Below are 18,164 nucleotides of genomic sequence, written 5' to 3'. Positions count from 1 at the left end.
GATGCCAGCGTGGAAGAAGAAGATTGGACCATGTGATGGATTGTGGGTGTGGGGACAAGATCATGAACTTTTAACTGGGTGGAATTCTGATGTCATTTCAAGTATTGGGATTCCATAGCACGATGCCAACATGTCTGACTTATTAAAGGATAGCTCTGCCTTGGACTCTGATTTAATTCTGAATGATATTTGGAACACTGACACATATTTTGCTCTGGTGGTTCTGTTCTTTGTGATTAGTCTTCTGAGAAATGCTTGTCAAACATTTCCCAAAACAATGGGAGCAAAAATTAAAAGGGGACAATTCCATATCGCACCCCAAAACTCCTACATTCTTTATCTACACCCATAAATGAATCCTTCTGAACCACAATATATCTCATTTATTCCCAGAGTAAGAAATTTCCAGTGTAGCAATTAAACTTGCAAAGAATCCCCCCTCTACTTTAGATGGATCTTCTGGGATGCTTTCTTTAAAGGTAATTGCCATGCAGGGGACAATCACATGGGGATCGCAGATAGTAGATAGGGCACACATTTCCCTCTGCAGCTTCACCACTTGCACCACTCCTAAAGAACCCCTTGCTTTCATTTTGCAATTAGATTCGCTAAACAAACAAACTTCTGATGCCAAAAGAATCTGATTGCTATTCGAGGGTTAGGATAAAATGCTGCATATCAGGAAGACTCAGTGGCCACATTGAACCTTAGGCTGGAGGTTTCCTGTTCTGATCTAAAAGTATGCTTATGAGATGTGTCAAGATTTCCTTCCTGGTTTTAATTTCCCCAACATATAACATCTAAGAACATTAAAGGTCTCAAAAGAGGTCCCAAAAGAGGTAAAATTATAAACAAATAAATAAATTAAAGGATGTTTAGTGCACACACAAAGTACCAGTATCCTATTAATGGCTTAACTTTTTATTTTACTTATGTAATAGTCTGGATTGAGTGAATATAGAATAAAGAATAAGTGTATATATATTTCTGGGGCTCAAATCAGTATACCAGCTGATAATTTATTAATGCCCAGATATTAATAAATATGTTTTTTTAAAATTCTCAACAGGCAGTTCAGATAGATGGAGAAGACTCGGTTCAATCACTCAAGAGTCACCCAATTTATTTTTCTGGGTATTACAAGTAAGCCTGAACTCAAACTCCCTTTATTCATTTTGTTTTTTATTGTGTATATCATTACTGTGGTAGCGAATTTGGGGATTATTTTTATAATCCGATTTGATGCCCAGCTTCACACTCCTATGTATTTCTTCCTTAGTAATCTGGCTTTTGCTGATACCAGTTATTCATCAGCTATTACTCCTAAAATGTTGGTGGATTTTTTAATGGAGAAGAAAATTATTGGAATATTTGGCTGTGCAATTCAAATGTTCTTTTGTGTCTTCTGCGGGAGTAGTGAATGTCTTCTACTGGCTGTGATGGCCTTTGATCGGTATGTGGCCATCTGTAACCCACTGAATTATTCAATCATCATGTCAGAGAAATGGTGTATCTGGCTAGTAGCTGTTTCATATGCTCTAAGCATTTGTTATTCAGTTTTATATATTGTGTGTGTCTTTAGTTTAACCTTTTGTGGACCAAATGTGATCAATCATTTTTATTGTGATATTCCTCCACTGCTAAAACTTTCATGCTCTGATACTCACATTAATCAGATGGTGATATTTGTACAAGTAAGTATAAATAGTATAAGTACTACACTGATCATTCTGATTTCATATGCCTGTATTCTGTCTACTATTCTGAAGATCCGCTCCACTATGAGCAAATCCAAAGCCTTTTCCACCTGTTTTTCTCATGTGATTGTTGTTAGCTTATTCTACGGGACAATCTTTTTTATGTATTTACGGCCCAGTTCTACATATGCACTAGAAGAAGACAAAGTGGCATCTTTGTTTTATACAGTGGTGATTCCCATGTTGAACCCTCTCATCTACAGTCTGAGGAACAAAGATATGAAGGCGGCATTTCAGAAAACTTTGGAAAAATTGCTGTAATTTGAAAGTACATTATTGGGTCAGTAAAAGTGTAAATACTTATTCATTGTATATGCAACTTTAATAGTTTTAAATAGTTTTAATAGTTCTGTATGGGCTGAGTACATAGCCAGGAGACTGAATGAATTTCAACCCAGGTAATAAGATAACTATTTACAGTAAACCTGCAAGGATAATTTTTCTTTCAAATTCTAGTTTTCTATGGATATATATTTATTTTCACAGACGAGAATAGAATAAAAGAATAAAAACACAAGTAAGAAGAAAGAGAAAGAAAAGAAAGAATGTAATAAAGAAAAAGAAATAGGTAAAGAAGTGACTTCCAACCTTCATTACAAGTAAAGACAAATTTAGTGACTCTCCACCCATTAAGATTATACATAATGCCACAAAATGACATAATGTGATCTGGCCAATAATACATATCAAAGCTAAATGTTTGAATGGCTATTTAGGTTTTCTTCTCTAAACATTTAAGTATCTGAGTGAGCAATTGGAGAATAACATCTTTTATTGCCTTCAAAGTCTTATGCATACATTTTTAACTAATATAATTTCAGGATATAACATTAGGGGAGAAACTATTTTTTACTCTGTACAAATATTATGCAAGTAAACAAATTTGTTTAATTTGTTGAAGCAGAATATCAATTTGCTTTCTGGTGGATGCAGGTTTTAATCCCCAAGGAATAGGTGTAAGCCATCTTGCCCATAATTTCCTTTACATTTTGTAGTCATTGGAATTGTTACTAAGGTCTGGTATGCATACTCAGTGTTCCCATTATCCATCATACACTTAAAATGAATATATAGACCATGGCATTTGAATGAACTAGGAGCCATAAATGGATTTCTTATCAATGGGTTCTGCAACATTCTTAAAAAAATTAAGCCATCATTTTTAACTCAATACTGCTACCATCTCCTGCCTGTTAAAATTTAGAATTCTCTTTAAGCATTTAATGTTCTCTAATTCACATTTTGCCTTCCTCGATAATAGGGAGTAAGAGTGGAAATCCAAAATACCACTTTTATATTACCTGACCCTTTTTTGGGGGGGGGGGATTGTCAATAAAAACCATACTTAATGTGACCCAACCATATTCAAACTTAATATACATTTCTGAACATACATAACTTTTTGAATAGAATGTCCCTAAATTTAAATTCGAAAGTTTTCTGCATATCTTTCCACTGCTTTGGGGTGGGTTTGTTTTTTTTACATGTCCACTGTCTGTGCCATAGCATTTCCAACATTTATTGATTTGCTTATCTTAGATATCATGGGTGGAATTGTATACCATTTATAGAACATTTTGTAGCAAGTTATATCTTGGTGTAAACTTTAAAGATTTAGTCCATAGTTCTTTCCAATGCAACATTGAAACTGATTCTTTAAAATTCTGAATTCATTTTATTATAGTTTTTTTTAAATTTGTTCTGCCTCTGTATCATATCTTTTTTCTATCATTTTTATTGAAGAGTTTGAAAAAGAAAGTTAAAAATTTATGCAAACTAATAAAAATTAGCAAAAAGAAAAAGAAGAAATCAAAGAGCAAGGTAAAAGTGCAAGAAAAAAAAGAAATAGAAAAATAAAACAAAACCAAAAAGGGGCTTGTGATTTTCTTTACAATAGCTATAAGTACAGATATAAATTCTTCTTATTCTGTGGTTACAACTTAATTCTCTTCTTTCTATAATCTATCCTGTTTAATCATTAAAGTCATAAATCATTTTTCTCTCTTTTATGCTAAAAGTCCTTAAGTTTCTAATCATCAATAAACATATTGTCTTTTGTTTGATCAAAGAAATCAATTTAGCCATCTCAGCAAGTTCTGTCATCTTCACCAACCATTCCTCCATTGTGGATATTGATAAATCTTTCCATTGTTGTGTATCCAATAATCTCACTGCAGTTATCATTTATAAAAACAACATTCCATTACTTTTCTTCCAACTGTATATCCATCAATCCTAAAAAGAAAAGCTTCTGGCCTTAGTTGTACATTAATCTTTAAAATCCTCTGAATCAGGGTAAATGAATATCGGACATGATAAAATGTCATTTCCTGTTGTTCACATGTCCACAAAATTTTGAAGTTTCTTTATGTATTCTGGAGATGTCATGTCTCTGTATCATTTATAATAAAAAGATATACACCTCCTTAGTTTTGTGGAAGTCTTTCAAGTTCTGTCTTTTTTCTTAATATACGTCCTTTATTCTTGAGAACTGATTTTATCCTTCCGGTATTTGTAATTTTATATCCATAGTATTCTCCAAAACTATGCATGGTTTTCAATTTTTTTATTTTGTTACCCTGTTACAGCAGCTGATCTGTCACTGATATCTCTTTGTTTTATTCATTGTTTTACTCATTGTTTCAAACAGCTTCCTTACACTCTCTTCTCTTAGCTTTGTTTTCCATTTATTTTATTAGAAAAAAAACTACCTGGGAATATTTTTTCATTCAGGACCTGTGCTCCTTCTCTCTACCAATATTTTACATTCAGTCTAATTTCCTGTGTCCACAGGTAGGCCCATAGATATTGATTGACTTCACATCATGTATTTCGTCATCTGAAGCTGGCCTTAGACATTAGTTCAAAGCTTAACACATTTTAATGTGGTAAATCCAATAACAACACTGTGTACCAAAAATATCTCCACGTATTGGTATAAATAGAATATTTATAAAACTATAATGATAGTCAGCTTTATTCGTGGAACTCAGTGGATATGTGGAAAAAATCATCTTCTCTAATTTAAAGCAGCTACTGTATATTTAAAGCAAAGCTTCTTAATACGGTTGATAAATATACCCTTAATGCATTATGTAAGAAATCAGCAAAGCTTTGCAGTTTGGGTTGTTTAAGCAAACAAAGGAGGGCTTTGGAAGATAGCAAGGCAATAGATCCTGAGTGTCTGACTGACACAGAAGAAATGCTCTATGGTTGTTAAAAAGGAAGTCCCAGAGGCCCCAGAACATGAATAAATACTCTGTGGGTATCTCCTCAGATAATCACAGAGACACAATGCTTCATGTTACAAGTAAGTGACTTAGTAATGAATTCGAGGTCTGGCATTTCAGAGGCTAGGCTCAGGAAGACAAACATGATAATAAACATGTTTGCCTTAAGACCAACCATGTGCCTACTTTACGGAAGGAGTGTTGAGGTGGTGGGAAAATGGTTTTCCATGTTATAAATAAGATAGGAATGCTGAGCAATGGCCAGAACTGAGAACACGGAGCAGGAATGAAAGCTAAAATATTAAGAATGTTTCTGAGAAGAAGGGTCTAGGAAGCTATTCAAAGGGGACAAAAGGATTTTTTAGCTGGGGAGAAAAGGGTCACAGTACTGCAAGGTTAATAAAATATGAGTGAGTAGAAAAATATGGCATCTAGTAATATATGATTAAAAAAAAATACCCAGGAAGAGAGAGAAGAGAATATTGCTTGCATGGCTATTTGTTTGTTTGTTTGTTTGTTTGTTTTACAAAGGACACAACTAAAAGGAAAAACCATCAGGAGAATTGCTGTCAGTAAAGTTGTAGGTAGTTTAGAACCGTTAGGGGTTTTTAGTTATCATATTTTGTTTCATTTTCGTCTTTTACATATAATTTTAAGATTTTATTTTTAAAAACTAAAAAGTAACAAAACCTTGTTTTAACTGAGAAAAATGGGATGGTGATATGATCTTGTCTGTTTGGTCTAGGAGGTAAACATTTCATTTCACTGTATTGTTTCATATTTCAAACAGGAACTCTTGCTGGGGAAATATCCTGGCAGAATCTTACTAGCATAAAAGAATTCATTTTTCTTGGCTTGACAAACCAAACAGAGCTACAATTGCCTCTCTTTGTTCTCTTCCTAAATGTGTACGCTGTCACCTTGGTGGAGAATCTGGGAATGATTTTACTAATCAGATCTGATGCCCAGCTTCAAATCCCCATGTACTTTTTTCTTAGTCATTTAGCTTTCGTGGATATCTGTTATTCTTCAACCATCACTCCCAAAATGTTGGTGGATCTTTTAGCAGAGAGAAAAACCATTAAATTTTCAGCCTGTGCAGCTCAGATGTTTTTATTTGTCGTCTTTGGAATTACAGAATGCCTTCTGCTGGCTGTAATGGCCTATGACCGTTATGTGGCTATTTGTAAGCCTTTTCATTACTCAGTCATTATGTCCAGGAAAACGTGTGCTTGGCTTGTAGCTGGTTCTTATGCAGTTGGCTTATTTCATTCATTTACACACACCATATTCACATTTACTTTATCTTTTTGTAGCTCAAATAAAGTCAACAATTATTTCTGTGATATTCCTCCACTGCTTAAGCTTTCTTGTTCGAACACCCATTTTTATGAGATGGTTATATTTGCTCTGGTTAGTATCAACTGTGTAACCACCACAATGACCATTTTCATCTCTTACTCCTGCATCCTGATTGCTGTCTTAAGGATAAGCTCCACAGAGAGTAGACGTAAAGCTTTTTCCACTTGTAGTTCCCACATGACTGTGGTGGTCATCTTCTATGGGACAATTTTCTTCATGTATCTACGACCAACCTCTACTTATACTCTGGATCAAGACAAGGTGGCCTCTTTGTTCTACACAGTGATGATCCCTATACTGAATCCCATGATCTATGCCTTGAGGAATCAAGAGGTGAAATATGCCCTTCAGAGAATGGCGAGGAAGTCCGTTTTTGCAAAATGGAAGAAAAGAACAATAGAGACACTTTAACTCTGCCCACACCTGGATTACAATCATATTAGAGCTATTTGCAATTGATCAATATTTCAGATTGTGATTCTTGGTGTGACATTTTTGACCAGTTAGTGATCTTCAGATGTTATTGAAAATACTCACATTGATGTGCAAATCATGTCGGATAACTTATTTGATATTCTACAATCTTGAATAGGATCAGTCCCTGGTAGAATATTAAGGTTCCGATTCCACAGAGGCTGAAGCTGTGGTCTCCAGAGCATGTAAAGTTCATATTAGTGACATTTGGGAAAGTAGAACTAGTCCCTCTAGTCCTTCTCAAAAGTATGTTTAAGTACAGCAACAACAGTTAATGTTTGTAGCAATCTCTTTTTGTATATATAAAGGACAATCACAAAGTCTGATGCATTTTTTAAAAAAAGATTTACATTGTGCCAGAATAGCATTTTATAGAACACCTCTTTTATATCATTGATAGAGAAACAACTATAGATGATTATGAAGTGCAGATTATAGCATGCCTCTGATATTCCTTTGTCTTCAGGTTTTCATAGTTTAACATTACCAGAGAAGGTGGTATATGTTTTCCCCAAACTCTGTCCTAAATTTATATGCTGCCTTTCCTCCACGGCTCAAGTAGCATACACAGCATATCCCCTTCCATTTTTTCTATATAATAACAATGTTATAAGTACATTGGAGAGAGAGAGAGAGGGAGGGAGGGAGGGAGGGAGGGAGGGAGGGAGGGAGGGAGGGAGAGGGAGAGGGAGAGGGAGAGAGAGAATATGATTCATCCAAAGTTATTCAGTAGTCTTCCATGGATGAGGGTAGACTTGAATCTCGACCTCCACAGATCTATTATACCACACTGGTTTATATAACCTATAGAAATGAAATATTCAGTCTTACCTGTTTCTATACTACAATGGCATTGCTCAGAATGAAACACAGTAACATGCTAGTTCCATGTCAAAATGCGGGACATTGTGCTGGTATTGTAGTCTAGAGTGTTTCATAATATTAAAAGAGATAATGCAGTGCTGATAATTTGCATGTCAGATTATAAGGATTTATTTGAAACAAAGAAATTGGTACTTTTATGATAGGTCAATAAAACATTTATTTATTTGTTTGTTTCCTTGTTTTATTCACTTAAATGCTTTTGTACCAGTTCAGTGAAATGATTGTAAATGCTTTACAAAACATATACAATAAAATTATACAACACATAAACAAACTCTCAATTAAAGCACAATCCAATAATTGCTTTTATATTTTGACAATAATCAAGCACTTTTCAGTTACTTCATAAAATGTTTGAAATCTTGGCCTGCAAGAAAGTAGCTTCCCTAAGGTCACAAGAGAGTCTAGGAAACACACAATAAGCAGAGTTAATAATAGAGTTCCCTATATATCTAGAGAAGGATCAAAACCAATGAACTCTCATATCGACACATTTATGTCAAGGGATTTTATTAAATCTGCCCTCCAAAACTACATAACGGGTAATTTTAAATACACTATTATGAATCTGCAAACTGAGCAGTCTTGGAAATATAAAACATTTTGAACTGATTTCTAATTATTGTACTGGATGGAAAGTCATTCCTAAAACAATTTGCTTGAGAACTAAGTTTGCCCATTTATATTCGGAAGAAATGATGATGCAGTAGAAATTATGTATGGAATTTGTCTTTCACCCATGGTCTTCTTCCAACTGGGTTGAAATTTGTCAGCTAAGAAAAGGAGAACCAGGCCCTTTCGGCAAATATAAATTTCAATGAAAAATTAGGGAAAACAATCACATCCATGTCAGACTATGGCCATTAATTACAGAAATTCTACCCAATAGTGATAGGTGCAATTTGTCCCATCTTTGTAAGTCCTGTTTAATATTCCTTCAAAGAGAGTAAAAGTCCTTATACTTTTCTAGACTTTTTCCATTATAAAATCTAATTTACTTCAATGTTTCCAGTAAGCAGGTGGGATCCCAAATTAATATTGAAATAAGATTAATAAGAGGGATTTCTCATATATGTATAAACCAATATCATTAATATATAAAAACCTTATGTTTGGGGCCCTGTTATAATTATTATTCTAAAATATCCAATTATGCAGGGAAGTCAAATAAAAAAGAAAAACTATTTTCTAAAATGAAATTAAAAGGAAACAGATAAAAAAAGGTAACGCAGGTGCATTTTGACATACATTTATGAAGCAGGCAGAACATGCACCTCTGATTTAGGAGGTGCATAAATCCCAGTAGTCCAAAATTTATGACTTTATGAAAATTATGCTGCCTCTTGGAGGTAAGGTAAGAAAGAAATCATGTAAATAAATAAGTGTCCCATTTTCATTCTGCTGAGATACAAACTTTGTAGGGGACCTCAGAATGGTTTAAATATTCAGTAGGGAATAAATTAAATTCCTTTTAACTTCTCCAAGAACAGCCAAGCTAAGTTGCTTCAGAGACTTATGCAAGGACATATCATACAAATTCAGATCAGCAGGCATTTTCTATTTATGCTAAGTACTGCAAAAAAGCAGGGATTGAAAATTAGAAACCAGCTGTGAAGTTAGAATAGTTGGACAGAAGTGTTAGGGACCACATGTGGTCAGGCAGGTTAATGAAGAAAATAAAGCAGTCCTTGATATTAAATAATATAATTAATCATGGGATTGATTATTAAAAATGCATGTATTGCTTGCATTAGATTCTGCAAATAAAATAGACAAACTTATGATTTTACTACTTAATCAACAAAGCATTATACAGCTGGAAAAAAGGCTGCTGCCTAGAAAACCATGAATACAATTTAGTTTTTAAAGCATAAGAGAATTGAGCGTCTCTTCCTTCTTACTCCAACTGTGAATTATATTAAATTTCTACAAAGACTGTTTCCAAGGTAAGTAAATATTTGCTTTATACCACATTAGTTTTGGTCATTTTAGTTTTTAGATAAAAGAAATGACTTAAAGGGATATCTATATGGAGATTCTCAGTCATCCAGGTCATAGTTATCCCAAAGATGCTTTTTTAAGAGGCAACTGGACTTCATTGTTTTTCAAAAGAAGAAAGTCCAGTTGCTTCTTGAAAAAGCACCTTTGGAGCTTAAAGGGATAAAACAACTTTAAATAACTATTATACAGAGAGTCTAAAAACGGCAACCTGTTTTACCAGCGTATGATATTGGGGCTTAAGATGACTATGGGTTAGTTAGACTATCTACATTGATTTTTCCCAGAACTACTTGGTTTAAGATATCCATTTTCTCCCCATTCCAATTGCCAGACAGCTATTCTTCCATTTTGCCCTTGTTTTTAATTCCGTTTTCAATCCAACATATGTTTGAGTAGCTGTCAAGCATGGAGATGGAACAAGAAAAGTTCTGAATTTTATACAAAATCTTGTTTTTCTTTTTCTTCTTATTCAGTTCTAAAAACAAAAGCTGGATCCAGGTCACCTGCAGCGCAATAGGGCAACTAATTTAAAACAACAACAAAAAAGGTATTTGAAAATGGTAGGGGGGAAAATGCAGAAACCTTGCATGTAGCTGGATTTCTGGTCCCAGAAAATGTGCATTAGGCAAACAAAAGGTATGATCCGATTGCAGTTTACCTGCAACAGATTTTATTTTGTGCAAAATCTGCCATTATTTTAAACTGAGAAAATTGTAATTGTTCAATGAGAGCATGTTTTTATTTAATGGTAATTTTTGCTTACATTTTAGAAATTTAAAGAAATTCTAGTAAATTGAAAACATTGTGTGTGTGTGTGTGTGTTTGTAATTCTATTAATTTGATGACCAATTTGTTAACCTAAAATTGTCTTCATTTTATTTCTCTTTCCAGAACTACAGATAGTGTTGTGTTAATGTTAGGGTTGGTTTTGTATTAAATTTCAGGATGAATACAGTATCATACACTTAAGGAATAGCATCATGCCACGTCCAGGATACTTGTTCAGTGTTAACCAATAATCAATGTATATTTATTCAATCATATAATATAAATTTGCTTCAGTGGCATTCAATTCTAAGTTACATCAGGTTGTAGATTAAATACAATTGTTAAATTCTTAAGCCAGTTATTTCAAAGTTATTTATTGGTTTTGCTGCCTGCAGTCCATAAACTTACATAATTATTTATTTGCAACCCAGATTTATTGCCAAAAGATTTCTACTACCTTATTTAATTATCTTTACTCACTAATAGCAATAAACTCTGTACATTCATTTTGTGTTGTACAAAAACAAAAAAAAATGTTTTTTCTTATATATACTTTTTTTTGCAGATATGGGAGAAAAAATCTGGACATGATGTTGGAAGAAAACACTACCACAGCTGTCAAGGACTTCATATTTGTAGGATTAACAAGCAGTCCTAAAATGCAGATCATCCTCTTTTTAATATTCTTTCTCATTTATGTAATCACTTTGATTGAAAATGTAGGAATGGTTGCTTTAATAAGGACCAGTGCCTGTCTCCATACCCCTATGTATTTTTTTCTCAGCAGCTTATCCATTCTGGATGCTCCAAAGATGTTAGCAAACTTTTTGGCAGATAAAAACTCAATTTCCTATATTGGATGTGCAATACAGATGTACTTTTTTATAGGTTTAGGGAGTGCAGAGTGTTTTCTCCTTGCTGCAATGGCTTATGACCGGTATGTAGCTATCTGCAAACCCTTGTTGTATCCTCTCCTCATGTCTCCCAAGGCCTGTATTCTTCTGGTGGCAGGTTCCTATGTTCTTGGTCTTTTACATTCTCTAATACATACTGTTTTTACTTTCCAACTCTCATTTTGTGGTTCAGTTATCAATCATTTTTTCTGTGACATCACTGCACTTTTATCACTTTCCTGTTCTGATACTTACATCAATGAACTTCTGATTTTTTATGTGGCTGGGCTTGTGGAAATAATCACCATTCTGAGTGTAGCAATTTCTTATATATACATTCTCACCAACATTGTAATAGGAATTCACTCTGCAGCAGGCAGGCTGAAAGCTTTCTCCACCTGCACTTCACACCTCACTGTGGTCACCATCTTCCACGGGGCAATCCTTATTTTACACTTCCAACCAAAATCTAGCAATAGATCATCCCATCAAGATATGAGTGACAAAATTCTTGCTATTTTCTACACAATTGTTATCCCCTTACTGAACCCCTTGATTTATAGCCTGAGAAACAAAGAGGTTAAGGATGTCTTAAGAAGTTCTTGGAGAAGAGCCTGGGCCAAAATAATTAAATATGTTTTGTTTTAAAAAAAGCAAGAGTTTTCCTAATTTAGAGGGGGCATGGTATTTTAATTAATCTGTAAATAATTTTTCTGAAATATAAAAGTGGAATGTTCTTTGTTATAAATGATCTATTATGTTTCACTGTATTCTCAACTACTCTTCTTTTCATGTACTTGATGACAAAGAGTTACGGTCTTCCATGATAACTTCTTTTCTGTCTAGGCACAAGGCCAAGAAACCATGGGATCACAAATGTGAGCACACACGCCTGTGTGCGCATGTGTAGTGCTTGCACATTACATCAGGGTGGGTGGGTGAAGCCTCCAGCAGCAGCCGCTACCGGTTCACCCGAACCAGAGAGAACTGGCTGAATGCCACCCTGCATGGGATCATGTTTAGCAACAGCAACACCACTTAGACTTATATACCACTACATAGTGCTTTACAGCACTCTCTGAAGGGTTTATAAATGTCAGCATATTTCCCCCAATAATTTGGGTCCTCATTTTACCAACCTTAGAAGGATAGAAGGCTGAGTCAATCTTGAGCCAGTCAGGATCAAACTGTTGGCTGTGGGCAAAGTCAACCTGCAATATTGCATTCTAATCACTGTGCGAGTGTTTTAGAGTTAATTGTCTGATTGATAATACACAATAAAAATGATTTTTATGGATTCGTTGTTTTGATATTTTTAGTCCTATGTAAGTTGTCCAAGTAAGTCATTTGATGAGGAGGAAGTCTTAAAAAAATCAAATGAATAAATTAGTCTATGCACATCTTCATCCTGAGCTTTGAAATCAGTTGTTGGATCCTCTAGCATTCTCCATGCATTTCCATTCCAACGTGATGCATGTGCTACTTGTAGATTTCTTACGAATACATTTTAGAAAGGGGGAAATTAAAATATATTTTCCTCCTGGGTTTTAAAGCCACCTAATTCCAAATGGGGTGATAGAGATATCCTTGTTGGTGTTCTGTGGTGTCAGAACTTGGTTGTTTTGTCATGATAAACCATGGCTGGATAAACCATGAAGCATGTAAATGGAAGAGAAATGTGGGCTTGTTTCTCATTTACCATCCAATGAATAAGCAGAAAATCTGATCTAGTTTCCTGATTACTGCCCAAATTGTAACTCTTTGGGTTTGCATAACCATAATACTAAGTTCAGTCATCAAGCCACAATTTTTGAATGAAGAGATATGCCAGGATGTCCTCTACTGAGTTGGATTTGCAGTATAGCCTCTGTACTTGAGGAACTGAACACAACCTCTTCTTGCTTCCTTACACTCTGGATGTACCGTCTTCCTAGGTCCACAAAGCAGTCTTGCTGAGTTAACTTTCAGAAACTAGCCCACTTTTCCTTATCACATGGATCCAGAATCATAGGACAACCCTATTTACTTGCTTGGGTGCTTGATGGAGAATCTCTCTAACACTGACTTAGAGGAGTAGAACTGTGTACTCAAGCAGTTCCCTGCTGTCAGGAAAATATTTTTCTCAATCCTTTTCTGTAAGGTAGGTTAGACTGAAAAATCCAGACTGCCCTTCTCACAGTTGTTAAGTGACTCACTGCAGTTGTTAAATTAGTAATACAGTTGGTAAGTGAATCTGGCTTTCTTATTAACTTTGCTTGTCAGAAGGCTGTAAAAGCTTATTACATGACCCTGGTACACCGCAACCATCATAAATGTGATTTGGTTGTGAAAGTCTGAATTTTGATCATGTGACTATGGAGGTGCTGCACTGATTATAAGTGTGAAAAATGGTCATGTCATAAATGACTTATAATGAATTATTGCAGGTCGAGGACTACCTGTATTGTGTGTGTATATGAAACACACACATGGATAAATGTTTAATATATGTGTATATACAATACAATACAATAGCAGAGTTGGATGGGACCTTGGAGGTCTTCTAGTCCAACCCCCTGCCTAGGCAGGAAACCCTATAGTTTGACTCCCTCTTCTTTGTGGAAACCCCTGAGATATTGGAACACTGCTATCATGTCTCCCCTAGTCCTTCTTTCTATTAAACTAGACATACCCAGTTCCTGCAACCGTTCTTCATATGTTTTAGTCTCCAGTCCCCTAATCATCTTTGTTGCTCTTCTCTGCACTCTTTCTAGAGTCTCCACATCTTTTCTACATCGTGGTGACCAAAACTGAATGCAGTATTCCAAGTGTGGCCTTACCAAGGCATTATAAAGTGGTGTTAACACTTCACGTGATCTTGATTCTATTCCTCTGTTTATGCAGCCTAGAACTGTGTTGGCTTTTTTGGCAGCTGCTGCACACTGCTGGCTCATATTTAAATGGTTGTCCACTAGGACTCCAAGATCCCTTTCACAGTTACTACTGTTGAGCAAGGTACCACCTATACTGTACCTGTGCATTTCATTTTTGTTGCCTAAATATAGAACCTTACTCTTTTCACCATTGAATTTTATTTTGTTAGATAGCGCCCAACGTTCAAGTTTGTCAAGATCCTTCTGTATCTTTAGTCTATCTCCTGGAGTGTTAGATATTCATGCCTGCTTGGTGTCATCTGCAAATTTGATGAGTTCCCCATTTATTCCCTCATCCAAATCATTGATGAAGATGTTGAAGAGTACTGGGCCCAAAACAGAGCCTTGGGGTACTCCACTGCATACTTCCCTCCATGAAGATGCAGTTACATTGAGGACTACACATTGAGTGTGGTTGGTCAGTCAGTTACGAATCCATCTGGTGATGATGCTGTCTAACCCACATTCTTCTACTTTATCTGGTAGTAGGTTATGGTCTGCCTTATCAAATGCCTTACTGAAGTCCAAGTAAACTATATCGACGGAATTCCTCTGGTCCACTAATTTTGTCACATTATCAAAGAATGCAATAAGATTAGTCTGGCATGATCTGTTTTTGACAAACCCATGTTGGCTTTTGGCTATTACTTTGTTTGCTTCTAGGTGTTCACTAATTTGTTGCTTGATTATCTTTTCCAGAATCTTTCCTGGTTTTGAGGTTAAGCTGATAGGTTTGTAGTTTCCTGGATCTGTTTTTTTTCCCCTTTTTTGAAGATGGGAACCACATCAGCTCTTTTCCAGTCCTCTGGTAATTCCCCGGTGCTCCAGGATCTCTGAAAGATATAGTTCAGTGATTCTGAGATCTCGTCTGCCAGTTCCTCCAGATCCCTGGGGTGTAATCCATCCGGTCCTGGTGATTTGAACTTGTCTAGGGTAGACAGGTGCTCACTTATCATTTTCTTCCCTATTTCAACTTGTGTTCCTAATCTGATTTTTATGGTGCTGTTTTTGATAGGTTGGACTGTTTTATCCCTTTGTGTAAAGACAGATGCAAAACATGAGTTAAATAGTTCTGCTTTCTCCCTGTTGCTTGTCACCTTCTTGCCACTTTCTCCCAGCAATGGACCAATTGTTTCCTTAACCTTTTTCTTGTATTTAACATGTTGGAAGAAGCTTTTTTGTTATTTTTTTTACTTTTGTGGCAAGCTTTTCTTCATTGTGAGTCTTAGCTTTCCTCACTTCATCTTTACATGCTCAGGTTATTTGCTGATATTTTGCCTTAGTTATCTCCCCCCCCTTTCCACTTTTTATATTTATATTTTTTTGTCTTTCAATTTGTCAGAGAGTTCTTTATGCAGCCATGATGGTTTCTTTTGGAGCTGTTATTTTTCTTCTTCATTGGTATTGTGTTAGACTGGGCTTTTGTAATCTCATTTTTCAAAATTTCCCAAGCTTCTTGAGTTTTTTCCCCCTTGAGGATTCTCATCCATGGAATTTTCATGTGTGTGTGTGTGTGTGTGTGTGTGTACATAATATATATTAAACTTTCTTCTTAATATAACAGTCAGAAGCAAATGTTTTTTGTTTCTTTTTATTTATTTTTCTCCTTTCTCCCAGTTTATTCCCTCTATTCCAGTGCTGGCTAACCTTTTTGTTGTTGGGTGCCAAAAATGTGAGCACACATGTGCAATAGCACACACGGGTGCCAGCACCCATAATGCAAAGTGCACACACACACACACACACACACACACACACACACACACACCACGCTCCTCCCCATGCACCCGCCGCACTGCTTGCCACCAAGCTGAACTTGGTATTTCCTCTGGGGAGGCCAGGAGAGACCATTTTTGCCCATCCTGGGTTTCAGAGGCTTTCCTGGAGCCTGGGGAGGGCAAAAATGGCCACCCCCACTCCCACAGAGGCTCTCTGGAACCCGGAAATGGATAGTTTCCAAACTTCCGGTAGGCAAAAATGGCCTCCCCTGGCCCTCTGGAATTAGCTGGCCGGCACACACATGCGTGCTAGGGCTGATGGCTCACGTGCTGGCAGATATGGCTCCGTGTGCAACCTGTGGCATGCATGCCATAGGTTCACCATCATGGTTCTATTCTCTTTCTTTTTCCATTGTCTGTTTTCACCCTTACCTGTCTTGCTGTCTCCCCTATGTTCCCATGGTCTGTTTGGCATTCTGCCAGATATATATATAGAATTCTCCATAGATTTTACCACAATTGGCCCAGAAGGATGAACAAGTTGTGATAGAATCGTCTACACTGACCTTCTTACCAGGTCTGAGCTGCATGGACATCAGGATGAAGCAGTTAAAAGTAAAACCAAACAAACCTCATTTAAAAATTCCTTTGTTTCAAGAATTTATAAGGGTACTCTTCTCATTCTATGAACTCTGAGTGTTAGACAACAAAAACAAAAAATTCAGAAAAAATATAAATCATTAAAAGATAACACAGGTTCCTGTGGGAAAATAAGTGGAGGAAAGATTATTTTATATGTTTTCTATCTTATTTATTTTAGTTATTTATTTTACACACAGAGAGAGAGAGAGAGAGAGAGAGAGAGAGAGAGAGAGAGACTGTATGTATATATTCTCTATTTTTTATTTCCTCATATGGAATTGATCACTTAACCAAACCAGGAATAGCTGTAGTCTAAGACCCATTGGAGGCTGAAGAGTATCACAGCCTCTCCAGAGGCTGTGAAGGATGTGAAGATGGTCTCCAAGCACTCAGAGCCTGGAGAGATGCGGTTTGCACTGTGGGGAAATATAACTCTGCTTGGATATGCATATAAACCCGACATTTTATGACACAAGTTGATATATTTGATAGGGCTCTTCAGGGTAAGAATGTTTGTGCTTTGGGAAATGATGTAATGAGGTGATGGTTGTCTCCCTCATTGGCCTTTGCTGTTCTTTGGACCTACCTTGAATTCTGGAACTATTTTGACCCTTTGAGGTTCTTGACAGTCCACTCATCCCTGTGTCCATTGGTTTTATACATGTTTTGTATACAGATTCTGCCTCCCTATTGCCTGAGGCTTAGGGTATTTTTTATCTAATAAAAGCCTTTGTTCTAAAGCTGAGAAAGAGCTTTGAAAATAGATGATGCTTCCCAGCGGCTCAGTCATCCAACAAGCAGGGTTTTCTATAGTGAATTCAGAATGGCAGAATAGGAATTCTGCCTTTAAAAAAGATCCTGCCGGAGCTGGAGGAAAACTAAACTTGGATTTCATATGAACTGTGCAGGGGTTCCTTTTTGTTTACTCTACAAAAAGCAAATAGTGGCCCAAATCAGACTGGAATCCCAGAAGTCTCCATTCTCATTAAAATGATCAGGTATTTAATCTGGAATATGCATTACGCTGATTTTTAATATTAAATCAATATTTCATTTAGTCCCTTGCATTGTAGAAAGTCTCATCTCTATTAATTTAGGAAGGGGAGAGAAAAGAAAATATTATTTTGCAAAGGTAATATTTATGTATGAATATTTAATAGCTCCCACAGTAGCATTTAAATGCTTATTAAAACAGGAGTTTATTAAATAACCTAAATAGCTTGATTATGCAGATTGAATTGTAAAATATGTGGAGAAGGTTCAGAGACAAATAATTGCAAGGACTAAATTCCTTCCTTCCTTCCTTCCTTCCTTCCTTCCTTCCTTCCTTCCTTCCTTCCTTCCTTCCTTCCTTCCTTCTTGCATTTTGTTTAAAAACATAGTGATATTCATACTGCTGAATAATTAATGGAATGTGAAAGGTAACAGTGAATGATTTCAATTTCTCACGATGGCAATTTTTTAAAAATGTGCACATAGACACCCATTTATCTTATTACTTCTACTTAAGCCTACTTAATCT

At 35.8% G+C, this 18,164-nt stretch overlaps 3 protein-coding genes across 3 annotated transcripts; all 3 read left to right on the top strand.

Annotated features, from left to right (window-relative positions):
• The first annotated feature begins 15 nt into the window (after positions 1 to 15).
• On the top strand, positions 16 to 2,018 carry LOC116519144 (olfactory receptor 5AS1-like). Its single transcript, XM_032232907.1, has 2 exons — positions 16 to 32; positions 1,112 to 2,018. Exon 2 carries the CDS (start codon positions 1,263 to 1,265, stop codon positions 2,016 to 2,018), a length of 756 nt encoding a protein of 251 aa, XP_032088798.1. The 5' UTR covers positions 16 to 32; positions 1,112 to 1,262.
• Positions 2,019 to 5,709: 3,691 nt separating this feature from the next.
• LOC116504951 (olfactory receptor 1019-like) lies at positions 5,710 to 6,876 on the top strand. The gene is made up of 3 exons (XM_032212210.1): positions 5,710 to 5,721; positions 5,807 to 6,703; positions 6,841 to 6,876. Exons 1-3 carry the CDS (start codon positions 5,710 to 5,712, stop codon positions 6,874 to 6,876), a joined length of 945 nt encoding a protein of 314 aa, XP_032068101.1.
• A 4,166-nt stretch (positions 6,877 to 11,042) lies between these two features.
• Positions 11,043 to 12,018, top strand: LOC116504943 (olfactory receptor 1019-like). The gene has a single exon (XM_032212199.1). It carries the CDS (start codon positions 11,065 to 11,067, stop codon positions 12,016 to 12,018), a length of 954 nt encoding a protein of 317 aa, XP_032068090.1. The 5' UTR covers positions 11,043 to 11,064.
• The last annotated feature ends 6,146 nt before the right edge of the window (positions 12,019 to 18,164 follow it).

This window comes from Thamnophis elegans, chromosome 1 (assembly GCF_009769535.1).
Source record: "Thamnophis elegans isolate rThaEle1 chromosome 1, rThaEle1.pri, whole genome shotgun sequence".
Taxonomy (NCBI): domain Eukaryota; kingdom Metazoa; phylum Chordata; class Lepidosauria; order Squamata; family Colubridae; genus Thamnophis; species Thamnophis elegans.
Note: the sequence above shows the minus strand (reverse complement) of the source record. Positions and strands in the feature narration are given on the sequence as shown.